General features: G+C 33.9%; 1 protein-coding gene across 1 annotated transcript; it reads left to right on the top strand.

The window, feature by feature from the left end:
* Positions 1-1,124: 1,124 nt before the first annotated feature.
* On the top strand, positions 1,125-2,512 carry LOC111400637 (protein FAR-RED IMPAIRED RESPONSE 1-like). The gene is made up of 2 exons (XM_023028035.1): positions 1,125-1,404; positions 1,587-2,512. Exons 1-2 carry the CDS (start codon positions 1,125-1,127, stop codon positions 2,510-2,512), a joined length of 1,206 nt encoding a protein of 401 aa, XP_022883803.1.
* Positions 2,513-14,158: the final 11,646 nt, after the last annotated feature.

Here is a 14,158-nt window from a genome sequence, read left to right on the forward strand (position 1 = left end):
CGTTTTCCTCGGCAGTCAATCGGGTGGAGTCAACTTGGCTATGGAGATGAAGATTGTACCGTAACCCATCTTCATTTCCAGCTTCCTACCGTGGTAATTATTTCTAGGATCTTCTGACCTATTGCGTATTTTGTGCATTTTCTTAGTTTTTCCAGTATGGCTTTCATGGGAAAATAATGAAGAATTAACGAAGTGATTTCTCGAAACAAAACAATGAACCGGGCGACTGATTAAAGGCCGTTGAACCATTTGAGCATTTCACTGCATCAACTTTTTGAAAACAAAATCACGTATTTTTTTATTTTTTTTTAAAATTTCAATAAGCGCTTTTTTCTGTAATCTTTTTTCTTATGTTATAGTTTTTGGATTTAAAAAAATAATAAATTTCGATGTAAAATTGCTTGAAAATGAATAAAAATGTTTCACTATACCAATCACCATAGTGAAACAGCGATTGATCCCTACTTCTCTATACGAGTTCATCGTGGCTGCAAGCAATGGTAATAGTGCTAGTTATGGTATACCTCTGAAATTTTCCAAACCTTATAGAATCGCTCCCCTGAAAAACATTTTGAAGTTGCTCAAGGAATAGCTGAAAATATGTAGATGCATTGATTGCTTCTTATAATTTGTGTGGCAGGAAACAAAATTATGGAAGATGGGAATCTTGATTTCTTGCTACAATTTGATAACGAGAACGCTATGGAAAATTTGAATATGGTGGACAATGAAAATGTAGGAGAAGATGTGGCGTTAGTGCCTAAGGGTATGACGTTTAGTGATGAGAAGGAAATGTTTGATTTCTACAAAAAATATGCTTACACCGTTGGCTTTCCGGTGCGAAAAAGGAATTCAAAAAAGGGGGGAAATGGAGTTATGAGATATGTGATGTTCACATGTAGTCATGAAGGTCGGAGAACTTATGCTACAGACGGTTCCTTGAAACCGCAACCAACATGTCAAACTGATTGTAAAGCAAGAATATCTGCATCTTTAGATAGTCTGGGAATATGGAGGATTAACAAAGTGTACCTTGACCACAATCACAAAACAAGCCCATCAGGCTGTACCGATGCAACAAAAAATTGAGTGCAAATGTGAAACGAAAGCTTGAGGTGAATGATATGGTAGGGATTCCCTTGCATAAGAGTTATAATTCTGCAGTTATTGAGGCTGGTGGATATAAGAACACGACTTTTGTGGAGAAGGATTGTCGAAACTACATTGAACAGGTGAGACGACTACGTCTTGGGGAAGGAGATGCCCTTGCAATACAGGCGTACTTTTCAAAGATGCAGACACGGTGCTCGGGGTTTTACTTTAGTATGGACTTAGATGATGACTGTAGACTAAAGAATGTTTTTTGGGCGGACAATAGATGTAGGCAATCTTACAGGGAGTTCGGTGATGTTGTCACTTTTGATACTACCTACCTCACTAATAAGTACGACATGCCGTTTACCCTTTCGTTGGCATAAATCACCATGGCCAATCCACACTGCTTGGCTGTGAATTGTTGTCGAACGAGGACACGGGGACGTTTGTGTAGTTGTTTAGAACTTGACTTAAGTGTATGCATGCTTAAGCTCTTAATGCCATCATTACTGATCAGGACCGGGCAATGCAAAATGTCATTCAGATTACTCTTCCAAACACGAAGCATAGATGGTGTTTGTGGCACATTATGAAAAAGTTGCCTGAAAAGTTTGGATACCACATTGAAAAGAGCTCAATATTTTTTGCTATACATGGACCTGTATATGATGTGGAAAATGTACAAGAATTCGAAAGAGGTTGGAGGTCGATGCTCGATATGTATGACTTGCATGACAATGCTTGGCTATCAGGATTATATGAGAACAGAGGTCGGTGGGTGCCTTATTTTTTGAAAACCACATTTTGGGCAGGCATGTCCACGACACAACGAAGTGAAAGCATGAATGCATTTTTCGATGGATATGTGCATTCGAAAACCTCATTGAAGCAGTTTGTGGAGCAGTACGAAAGAGTATTAAGAAATAAGGTGGAGAAGGAGTTCCAGGCAGATTTTAGGTCCTATTCCCAGATGGTTCCGTGTACGACAACATACGAAATGGAAAAGCAATTTCAAGCTGTTTATACCATCGAAAAGTTCAAAGAAATTCAGCAAGAATTCATCGAGAAAGTGTACTACGACGTTGTATCTGAAAATGCCAATGACTATTATTGGTCGACTTACGAGGTTCGTGAGGATGTCGTTCTTCACGAGCACCACAAGAAAAAATCTTTTTGCGTATCATTTCGGAGGGATACATGTGAATTAATTTTTAGCTGCCACCTATTTGAATTTCGGGGAATTATTTGTAGGCATGCTATTACAATCTTGATTCGTAACGACATAACATCGATGCCTGAGAGGTACATATTAAGAAGGTGGAGACGAGATGTTACTAGAGCACACTCAAGGATCGCAGTACATTACGATGGATTGGTCAATAGTCCTGGACAGTTGAGGTACGACGAGATGTGCTGAATTTTTTCAGAGGTGGCGGACCTAGCAGCAGATGACGAAGTATGGACACGCACTATAACGGAGTGGATGACATCGCAAATAAAAGAGTTACGGAAGTCTAAGTCAAGTGTTGGAAGCGTTGTCTACTCCCAGCCTAACAGTAGCGGAGGACACATATTAGATCCAGTAACTTCTAATAGAAAGGGCGCACCAAAGAAACTTCGGAGGAAAGGACCATTAGAGTGTAGTTCAAAGAGGACGAATGTATGTTTTACTATTACTATCTTTGTTTATAATGAATTCGTAACAACTAATCATTTCAATTGTTGCACATGCAGGCCACCGCACCGTCGAACAAAGGGAAGAGGCCTAGAGCTACTCAAAGTAATGTGGAAGAGGGATCAATCGATGCCCAGGCGTCTCTACCACCACAATTTCTTATGCCGACACCATTACAATACTCCGACCATCTGGCAACCACAAATGTCGTAGTCAACGCAGAAGGTTTGTGTTAGGTATTTATGTATGCTTTTTGACGTCACATTGTGTTTTAATGTTTACCATGTAAATCAGGTCGTGTTATGCCATACTTCTATCCAGATTTTCCCTAGCAAGGTGCAATGCGCTTCTGATTTTCGGGGGGAAGGTACGTCACATTGTCTTTTAATGTTTACCATGTAAATTAGGTATTTATGTATGTTTTTTGGATCTACATACGTTGCAATTAGTTTTTTGATATTGACTATTTTTGTATTAATTTTAGTTAATTTGAACTCATTCTGTGTTTTTTAAGTTGTTGTTGATTGTTGGAGATATTTTATACATAAGTTGAGAATTTGGGTGAATGCTACCATTTAGTAATTCATTTGAATGGCTTCATTTTTTCATTTTTTTTTTTTTTTGTTGGCAAGTTCTTCAATTGACCTGAAATTACACATTTTATTTGTGGTGTATTGATTAAGTTTAAATTGGAAACTATGCATTATGGTGAAATGCACCTAACCTTCAATCATAATTCTTTTACTTTCCTGAGCAAGATTGGAAATCATATGTTTTAAGTTAATGATATCTATAACGTTATAAGCTTAGCTTGGTTTTCCTCTTTTGTTTTGTATAATGACAGGACATCATTCTGCCTAGTGAGTATCTAAAGATTTTTGCAAGCAATATGGGATGTTTTAAGGTGTTGAAGAGTAAGAAGAAGAAATCTGAGTAGTCCATGCATAATAGACGTGACAAACCTCAGCAACATTCGCCAACTGTGTTGCCTGAACTAGGGTCGAACCTGTTCCGTCAAGAAATGGGGTAAGCAGCCAGCAGCTTCATGAAACTCGTCGAGGACATTGAAGAATATAATTTCTGTTGTAATGAAGAAACTTCCATTGTAGTTCAACTTCTGTTGTAATGAATAAACAAACAGCCAGAAGTTTTTCTATGATTTTGGGATTTTGTGTTTGACATTTCATGAATTTTTTGTGTCTGCCATTTCATTTTGTGTACAAAAACTCTCCTTAGATTGGGGATCCTATTATATTATATGCCAAAGAATGGGAAAGAATATAAGTGTTTCGCTTTCTCGAAGAATTTGTTTACTTTTATTTGTAACATCGGCCTTACTAGGTACATTCCTCGTGTCTGCATTCATGCACGAGATCATTGTTTACTATTTATGCCGCGTTATGCCTAGATGAGGTACAACATCGTTCTTCCTCGTTCAAGGGCTATGAATCATAGCCGAGAACACATTCATGAGGCTAGTCTTGCCAGAACTACTTGAATACAAAGTGGATGAAAGAGCAATTGCAAAGTATGCAGCTGTGTTTGATTTTGTGAAGGATGCAAGCTTGAATTGGGTTAAGTTGGGTACAAATTTCTGGCACAAAACTTGGAAGGAAATAGCATATGTTTATCAATACATTCAATGTCTTACAAATCACCATGAAATACAGATTAGACATACATACGACCGATACATTATTATGCAAACTGAAATTCACATCATACTGGTGCCTTGACCGAAGACATGACTCAAATCAACCCCTCAATCCGACCTCTTTCCTTTCCCATCACAATTGGCAATTCCCTTTCCCTTGCTAAAAGTCAAGTGCGGTGATATGTCAACGCCTCGTTTCTCACTAATTCTAGCTAGCCCATCAAAGAGTCTTGGCAACTCTTCGTCTTCCTTGTCGGGCGATTGATTAACCGCATGCTGAATGGAACTCGATTCCCCGCCTACATCTTCATCTTTTACCCAATCAAAGTACCCGCAGTCATTACTATAGGTAAAGAACAATCGCCCTTTGTTACTGGTTTCTCGTTCGACCTCAAAATATTTTCGATATCCGTGGTCACAACTAGGGCATCGAAGTTTTAACTGGCATTGTTCGAAGTAGTGCCTATTGTTTCTGCAACCGTGATAAACTCCGAAATTTCTTCCTCTCATTCTAGTCAAGGTCTGAAAATGAAACAGACTTGTCAAAAATCAAAGATGTAGTTAAATGATTGAAAATATCTCATAATAAAAGTTCATCTTCCATCCATCGTACATACGTGAAATTCAGATTTATGCCTACAGACATAATTAAATAAAAGTTCAGGGTTTCCAATCATACATACATGAAACAATCAGGCTGTGTTTTCAAGTGTCACTGGCATACTAATTTTCATTTTCCCATTATACAAATCGGTGCAGGACATTCATCTTCATCAAACAATAACAACAATTCTCATAATACATGTATTCAGAACAATCGGTGCAGGAAATTCATTCTTGATTTCCCTGTTAAACCAACGGGTGTCGAAATTCAACAATCAGTGAAGACATTTATGCAAACCGAGTTACGAACAAAGCTAAAATAGTGGCACCCATCTTCATAAACCAAGAAGTCTCGTAATAAATGTAACTCAAACAAAGATTAATCAATATCCAAAATCCAAACTTGTACAATGGGAAAACTTTGGACATTCAAACATGATATTTATAAATAACCATGGAAAAAGCTGAGAACCCATGTCAAACAACAACTCCACAAACACTTACGTTGATGCTAGGGGATGAATGTGTGGCTGCGGTGACTCCGGCGCCGGGGACGGAGGTGAGGGCGGTGGTTGATTCTAGCGCACACTCGAGCGTAGGGCACACTGGCTACGAATCATTGCTATGGACAGTGTGAAAGTGATGGACACTATGGGGGCTCGTCGTCGACGTCGGAGACGGTGACTGCGGCTGTCAACTTGGCTGCGGGAGAAGTCGCGACTCTAGCAAATTTGAGGAAAATGGGGGAACTCGTTTGGGTTTAGTCAGTCAATCGGGTTGCCCTTTCGTTTTTTGCCCAATTATTTGGTCATTTTATATTGTCATTTTATGACAACTCGGTCATTTTGAATTTCTGTATATTTTCTGTCAAAACACCAATTTTGAATTCATGTACCCATGGCCCGGTTGTTTATTAATTTCCTTCCATTTGCGTTTAGTGGCTTTATAATTTTTTTAATGGATTAAATAATGTCCAATCACAAAATTTCAAATACCTGTTAGCATTCGATCAAGAGCCCCTGTCTGCCTAGCTTAATTGAAAAAAGAAAGCAAAAACTGTTCACAGTCAAATTGTGCAGTGTGCAATGCTTGTTTTGTGGCCATTCTATGGTGACAAGCGCATGTGATTTCTTTTACAAAGCCTGAAGGAATCTAATCAATCAATTAACCTAGCTATGTAGAGACGCTTCCCGAGACAATAGATACAAGAAAACAGCCGTTGTCACCCCCACTCCACCTCCCCCGCCCCACAAACCAAGTCTTATCCTCCTCCCCTTTATATCTTAGACCATTCACTCCTTTTTACCTGTGTATGATTCTTGCGTCTATTAGTCAGATGCTTGTTTATGGATCTGCAAATTCGTGGTATTTATTTACTATTAAGTGTTTTTCTTCGCTTAGATTTGTATCTCTATGTGAAAGATCACATCAGATCAGTGATTTTCTTGGTTCAAACTTCATCTTCAAATGCGTAGGGTTGTGAGAGTTGGTGCACTTGAATATAGCGAGATTAGGGTTTGTGGGTAGAGCTCCTTGAAGCCCAAAAGAGGTTCAAACCTTCATTTTCAAGTTTTTAGGGTTGTGAGAGTTGGTGAACTTGAATATAGTGAGATTAGGGTTTGTGGGTGGAGCTCCTTGAAGTCCAAAAGAGGTTCTTTCTGGGAAAATCGAGCTGCTAATCCATGGATCCCTCAACCCTATCCATATCTATAATCCGTATTGGATGGGTTTGTGGGTTGCATGTGTCAGGAGCCTGCATTTCTCAAGTTAAATCCTTCTTTGGATTGAAGGGAGCTCTACACTTATCCCTATATACCCTTTTTTTTTTTGCTATATTTCCTTTTTTTTTTTTTTTTCAAGTTTTTGTATTCTGTTTCTTTTCATATCTCATGGGATAAAATTCCTTATTTTGATCTGATTAAACTTCTCTCTCTATCGACTGATCAATCTCTGACCATGATAACAAGTTTGTATCTTTCTCTAGATCTACTTTTTCCATTTTTGGTTACTGAAGAAAGTCAAAAAAATCCATTTGTCGACACACACACACGCAGAGACTTTTACAGTACGTGTATATTATATCAATCACAGCTCTCTTCATATTTCTGCAGTTAAATGGATTTTTTCTAACAAGTTTTTTAGGAACTGATGGAATCTTGCAGAAAATAGATGAGAATGAAGCCAGATTGCACCTTTTCTGTTCAAGGAAGAAAAGTTTATTTAGGTTATCTCAAAGAAAGATACATGAATTTTATTTTTATTGATGAGCTTTGAGACCTAGATCTTGTTTTGAATTTGGGGTAAATTTTTGTATCATTTTGCACCAAACTGAGAATCATCTTCAACCCACTACATCAAAAATTGTACCAAATGAACGATATTTCATCGTTTTCTTAAATTGTTTCGTTCTTAACAATTTATTTATTTTATTACTATATAAAAATTACTAAATAGATGATTACATTTAATTTTATTGATTATATGATTAAAATTGACTACAAATGCATGCAATGGTAACAATAATAAATTAATAATTCAAATTTATTGTATAAAAAAAATGATGTTTTGGGAATAGCGTCCAACCCTAAACCCATTACACCATATTTCACGAATTTGTATTTAGAATTGGGTGTAATCACTCTCCAATTCAACACTATAATTTGCAGCATTTTACAGCAAAATGGTGGTAACATTATTTATTTGCAGTATTCCGCACCAAAATAATTATTGTAGTCTATTCTACTCGATAATAAATCAAATTCGGTGTAGTTCATTATTTTTCATTTTTTATTACAATAAATAATTATTTCATGTATATCCATTTTGGTGTAGAATTTAGTGTTAAAAGAATGTATTCTGGTACAATATATTAATGGATAATGTGTGATAAAAAAAAGAGAGTTTTGAATTTACGGGTAATATTATTTTACGAAAAAATGTGGTTGAAATGTTACTAAATTATTGTTTGAGAATGTGTTTTTTGAAAAAAATAAACTCAAATAGGGTTGAATCTTGTTCGTCGGTAAAGAGAGTATTAGAGCGTTGTTTGTCCATGGCAAAAGTAAACATTTTAAGCTTAAACTATTTTTCTTCGTTATTGTGGTCAATATTAAGAGGCTGTTTGGGAGTGATTTTGAGAATTAATTTTTTGATCGTTAGAAGAAAAGTGAGGTTCACCCGTAAGAGAAGAAGTCAAATATGACGGCTGGAATATTGAAATAACAGTCAAAAAATTAATTTTTTGAGTGAAAAAATCAGGTCCAAACAGGCCCTAATTTGGATCTATATTAATTTATTCCTTTTTAGAAAAGAAAAAATGGGCTTTGACTTATAACTATAAAATATACAGCCCTGCGTTTGAGCCAAGTTTAAAACCAGGCTCAAAAACCGGGGCGCCACCTATGGGATTGGGGCTGTTTAAACGTCTTTGAGCCTGGTTTTAAACCTAGCTCAAAAGCTTTTTTCTAAAATATAAGATCACTTTGCAAAAATTATTATTCCCCTGCTTCATAGTGATAAAAATCAAATTTTTAGTAAATTTTGATTAAAAAAATGATGAAACGTATGATTGAAAAGTTGTGGGATTAATGAGATATGAGATTAAAATTTATTGTTGATTTTGTTTAAATTAAAATCTAAATTCTAATACTTACCAAACTTTGACTAAATATATAATTTCTAAATTCAAAAATAATATGTAGCCGTTATTTGGTGGGAACATAGTTATCAGATCCGATTTGGACATCGATCCGGTCAAGGTATCGAGTCATTGGGTTACTAGTCGATTCGGTGTGTCATTACTTAAAAATAATTTAATAATTTTTAAAGTACAATTTTTTATTTTTTTTGTTTGAGACAAAATTGAAGTTTTCAAGTTTTTTATCATTAATTTTTCTATACATTTAAATTACTGATTTTTTGAACTCATTTATCAATGATAATGGTAAAATTTTGATTTTATAATTTTGTATATTACATTAAAAAACATATTTTTCCCTTTTTATGATCTACAAATTATTTATTGGTTATTGACAAAAAAAATTGTGTATTATCTATTCAATTTATCGTAGTTAAAATTAACTTTTTTCAAACAAAATAAGTATATAAACTAAATTATTTGAAATTAGCAAGTGAATTTAAATGTTGGACTAATTTCTTTAAAAATGGTTCTATAAGTGGCAAATTATTTATAGGTTAGATATGATTTATTAAATAAAAAATAATAAAGTGTTGCTTGCACTAGTGGTAAGGTTGTATTCTACTTACTTAGAGGTCAAGGGTTCAAATCTTTGGTATCTACAATTTCTATGGCAAAGAGTTTTGAAATTTAGTTTAAAAATCAACCGGGTCGAACCGGCCCGAAAATTATTCAAAAACCGCTCACTTGCATCTATATAAAGGCCCCGTTTGGGAGAGATTTTGAGAATTGATTTTTTGACCGTTAGAAGAAAAGTGGGGTCCACCTATGAGAGAAGAAGTCAAAAATTACGACTGAAATAGTGAAATAATGATCAAAAAATTCCTCCCAAACGGGCTGAAAATCAGCTGGCCCCACCCGGTCAAGGGCTCGGGTCACTGGTTTACCCGACTGACCGTTCGGGCCGGGTCGATTTTAATAACTATGGATGGAAATTTTTATAAAAATTGATATTAGTGACCGTTTGGCCCTATTATTTCATGTTAATGAGAGTAGTAGTATTTTTTTTTCAAAGAATATGTAGTTAAAAAAGAAGAAAATATTTTTGAATTTACGTGTAATATATTTTATTAGAAAATATAGAGTTAATAAAAAGAGAGAGAAAAATGAATTATAATTTAATAGGAAATAATGGGGCCAAACGAGGTTGTGTGGTTGAAAAGTTGTAATTTTATAAAATGTGTGGTTAATTAATTGTTAATTCTGATTTTAATAAAATATTTAAATTTAATTCCTAGGGTGTATTTGTCTTAAATTAAAATAAATAAAAAGAACAATTAAGAAAAAAAAATGAACAAAAACCATAGCTCTATAATTAGCAGAAGACAACCAGGGTAAAAAAAATAAAAATTATTCTGTACTTGGCCGTGTTTGGCGCTCATGTTTATTAAACATTTTATTCTCACATTTTGATAGATATTATGTATTATTTATTTATTCATATAATTTAAATCTATTATAAATGCTTATTAGTGTTGAAGTTAATTCTTTTTACATTTTTAGGGATCACAATTATTATCCATTTATGCATAATTTATCTATAATTTAAATCTTATTATAAAGCCATGCTTTTATTTTACCTAATATGGGAAGGCCTTGTATGTGTGAGAAACCCTCATACGAAAGAAGTTCCATGTAATTTATTAAGTTGTGCAGTTTAATTACTATCACTTCGTGGAGTCAATATACGGATCATCAACTTTCACGATGGAAAGCCCCCCTCTCAAGATGGGGGGGCGGGCGGAGTCCCTCCTGGACTAAAATTTTAATTAAGGGCAGTTTAAAATTTGAATCCTTGTACTTTGTAAATTTCGATGTTGTCCTAGTTTATCTTATAAATATTAAATAGGGAGCTTTTATTAGGTTTTTTAATTACCATCAAAAAGGAAAAAATGAAAAAAAGGAGAGAGGTTAGAGAAGATGGATGTGTAATTTTCTTTCACTTTTTTTATTTTTTATTTTTTTATTATAGTGAATTATTGTAGCGACGACATAGTCTTATATTGAGACGAATCCATATAAATATTATGTATCTTTATTTCTTTTAACTTATTGATTGCTTTTGATGGAATAAAATTAATGTTTCTAATTGTCAACATAATTTATTCTTTTCCTAATGAGTAAGCAAGCTCAAAAGCTTGTTTCTTTTTTCGAAGTAACTTGGATTAATTTCAAAGTAAATAGCAAATAAGAGTTAATAATGTGCCTATCAGTATATGAACTTTATACCCAAGCGTTAAAATTATAGATAAATAAGGTATTAAAATTATATATAAATTTACAATTTTGTATTACGTTCATATATGAATTAATTTTTGAGAGTCAAAATTAACAGAATAATCCACGTGACGTATGGAATTATGTGATAATAATGTGGCCAACACTTAAAATTAAAAATACGAATGGTCCATGAAACCTCATGTATCACAACCATAAATGAACTTTATATCAAAATCATACATGAATTCACAAATTTATATCTCATTTAAACACAAATTAACTTTGGTCCGTCAAAATTGATGAATACATGCGGTAAACTGTTCGGAGTTCAGAATAATGCTCAAAATCGATTCCTCTCGGAGCGAACGCCTATATCAATGAGAAAATGCAAATATCAAAAAGTATAAGATGGTTCGTAAGAGATGAACTAAGACCATCTATGGTAGATTGAATTAAAGTCAATTTTTGAAATTATTGACTGTCTCAATACCTAACAATTAATTTGGACAATGAAATGATCCATCTGCCCCTTTAACAATGTATCAATTCTTCTTTAGAAGAGCATTCTGGTAATTCAAATATAAAAAAAGACAAATGATACATTTGCAATGTATGACGGTTAAAAAATTACTAAAAGTTGGAAAATAAGAGTGACCAGACGAGGGCCTAATGTTCCGGTGAATATACCAATTTTTTAGGGCTATATTTACTCGAATGTATGTTCACAGCCTAATCATGAAAGTAGGTAAACTTGCTTAACCAAACATGTTATTTGCTAGGGTTAAATGCGCAAACAGTACTTATGAACTTTATTTCATGTACCAAAATTATATATGAACTCACAATCTTATACTACATCCATACATGAGTTAATTTATGTCAGTCAAAACTAATATAATAGGATCATGCTGTGTGTACATACAGGCTTCATACAAAAGTCTACCAGAACACACACATAGGGGGGTGGGTGTGGGTATTCACGGTGGGTCCCACACATGAGAGTAATCTAGCCAAATTCTGTGGAAAAATTACTATACAAATGGCATTCTCCATTATACTAATTCACGTGGCAAATGGAGTGCATAAATGAAAATGATGTGACAGACACTTGAAAAGTTAATTGTGTAAATAGTACTTAAATTTGACCCCTATATCAAAAACTATAAATGAACTTTACTTGTGTACTAAAATCATCCATGAACACCCAAAATTTGTATCTCCTCTATGGGGTTGTTTGAGCCCCATTTTCTTCAAAAAATGCATTTTCAAATAGTGTTATGATGGCAAATGTGTGGTTAAAAAATAAGAAAAAGTTTTGAATTTACGTGTAATATTATTTTATTGAAAAATGTGATTGAAATGAGGTCAAATCACTATTGAAGAATACATTTTGATGAAAAATGGGATTCAGACAAGGGCTATATATGATTTAGCTTTCAATGTGGCAAATACAATGCCCATTTCCATTTGTATTTTGTTATCCTCATCATACGATAAACTTGAAATAATACTTAAAATTTTCGAAGAGATACACTGATGCAAAAATTGAATTTAATCCAATCTACAATAGATTGTCTTAGTTCATCTCTTATGAAACATCTTATACTTTCTCTTACTTATCTGGAGTCAGATATCTGCATTTCCTCATAGATATAGGCATCCGCTCCGAGAGGAATCGATTTTGAGCATTATTTTGAACTCTGAACAATTTACCACATGGATTCGTTAATTTTGACGGACCGAAGTTAATTTGCGTTTAAATGAGATAGAAATTTGTGAATTCACATATGATTTTGATATAAAGTTGAGTTTATGTATGATTTAAATAAACATGGTGGTGTTATGTAGTTGAAAGACACCAAATTGTATCACTAGATGCTAAACGATTTTATAGAAGACATCTTTGACATTGGAAGTATAATTTCATTGTTCGACTATTACTGTGAGGACGCTTTGGATGTTCATGAAATTGGATCATGAGATAACGATTGGTACTTGAAACATTTGTAGTTACCTTGGAAAGAATATTTTATCTTCAAAAACTATTGCGTTATTATTTGTAGTCATATTCGCTCATTAATATGGCTTTCGTCTTGAAATAAACCACACTTTCCAATATAAAGAATATACATGAGTAAAGTTCATGTATCACTCTTACCCACACGAGTTAATTGTACTTGTTGCATACATGACATTCTTTTTTAGAGTCACCATGTCTCTTAAGGATTGAATGGTTCCTCTAGTAGCATGGAGGAAAAAAAGCCCCTATGATTCGAAGCATTGCCATAGGTGATTTCTATTCCTAGTTAAAATACAGCCAATTGTCATAAGAGAACTTACAGCTAGAAATTAGGGCTGGACATGTTCTGCTTTTGTTCGATTCTCATTAGAACCATCATGTCTCTTAAGGATTGAATGGTTCTTCTAGTAGCATGGAGGAAAAAAAGCCTCTATGATTCGAAGCATTGCCATAGGTGATTTCTATTCCTAGTTAAAACACATCCAATTGTCATATGAGAACTTATAGCTAGAAATTAGGGTTGGACATTGTCCTATTTGGTTCGATTTTAATGAGAATTGAACTGGACCCGAAATTTTTGGTATTTAGTAAGTGAAACCTTCAGGTCCAAATTTAATTATGAAAACGTTCGGGTTCGGTTCCATTCGATTCGATTCGCTTCCATTCGATTCTCAGGCTTCATGTTATAATTAAATTTTTTAATATTTGCAAAGTTACATTAATTCAACTAATAATATGTTTAATTTTAGCTCTTACAAAATAATGTAATCAAATATTACGTGTCTTTTGCGTCTCTCTTTACTTAATTCTTCATAGATTTGATTATTAAAATAATATGAAGGAGAAGATAGCGAGCTCACATAATTAAAAGAGGCGTTATCGAGTTTCAATTCGATTTCTCCATAACGGTAAAAACAACACTATGTTAGAACAACAATTTGGACATAACTTAGATCAATTTGATTAAGTTGGTTTTGAACTGAAAATTAGAAATAAAAAAATCTTTGATTTTGAGTTAAATTAACTAATTAGCAAATTTATTTGGAAAAAATAAATTTTGGCTTATTTAAAATAAATTAATTAAAAAAATTAGGGAGATTCTGTTCTTCAATTTTTTTATCTAGAACCAAACATGTTTGTTCTCGATTCAGATATTCGTTCAGATATTTAACTTAAGAAGAACCGCTTGGTTCG

This window comes from Olea europaea, chromosome 10, assembly GCF_002742605.1.
Source record: "Olea europaea var. sylvestris chromosome 10, O_europaea_v1, whole genome shotgun sequence".
NCBI classification, from domain to species: Eukaryota; Viridiplantae; Streptophyta; class Magnoliopsida; order Lamiales; family Oleaceae; genus Olea; species Olea europaea.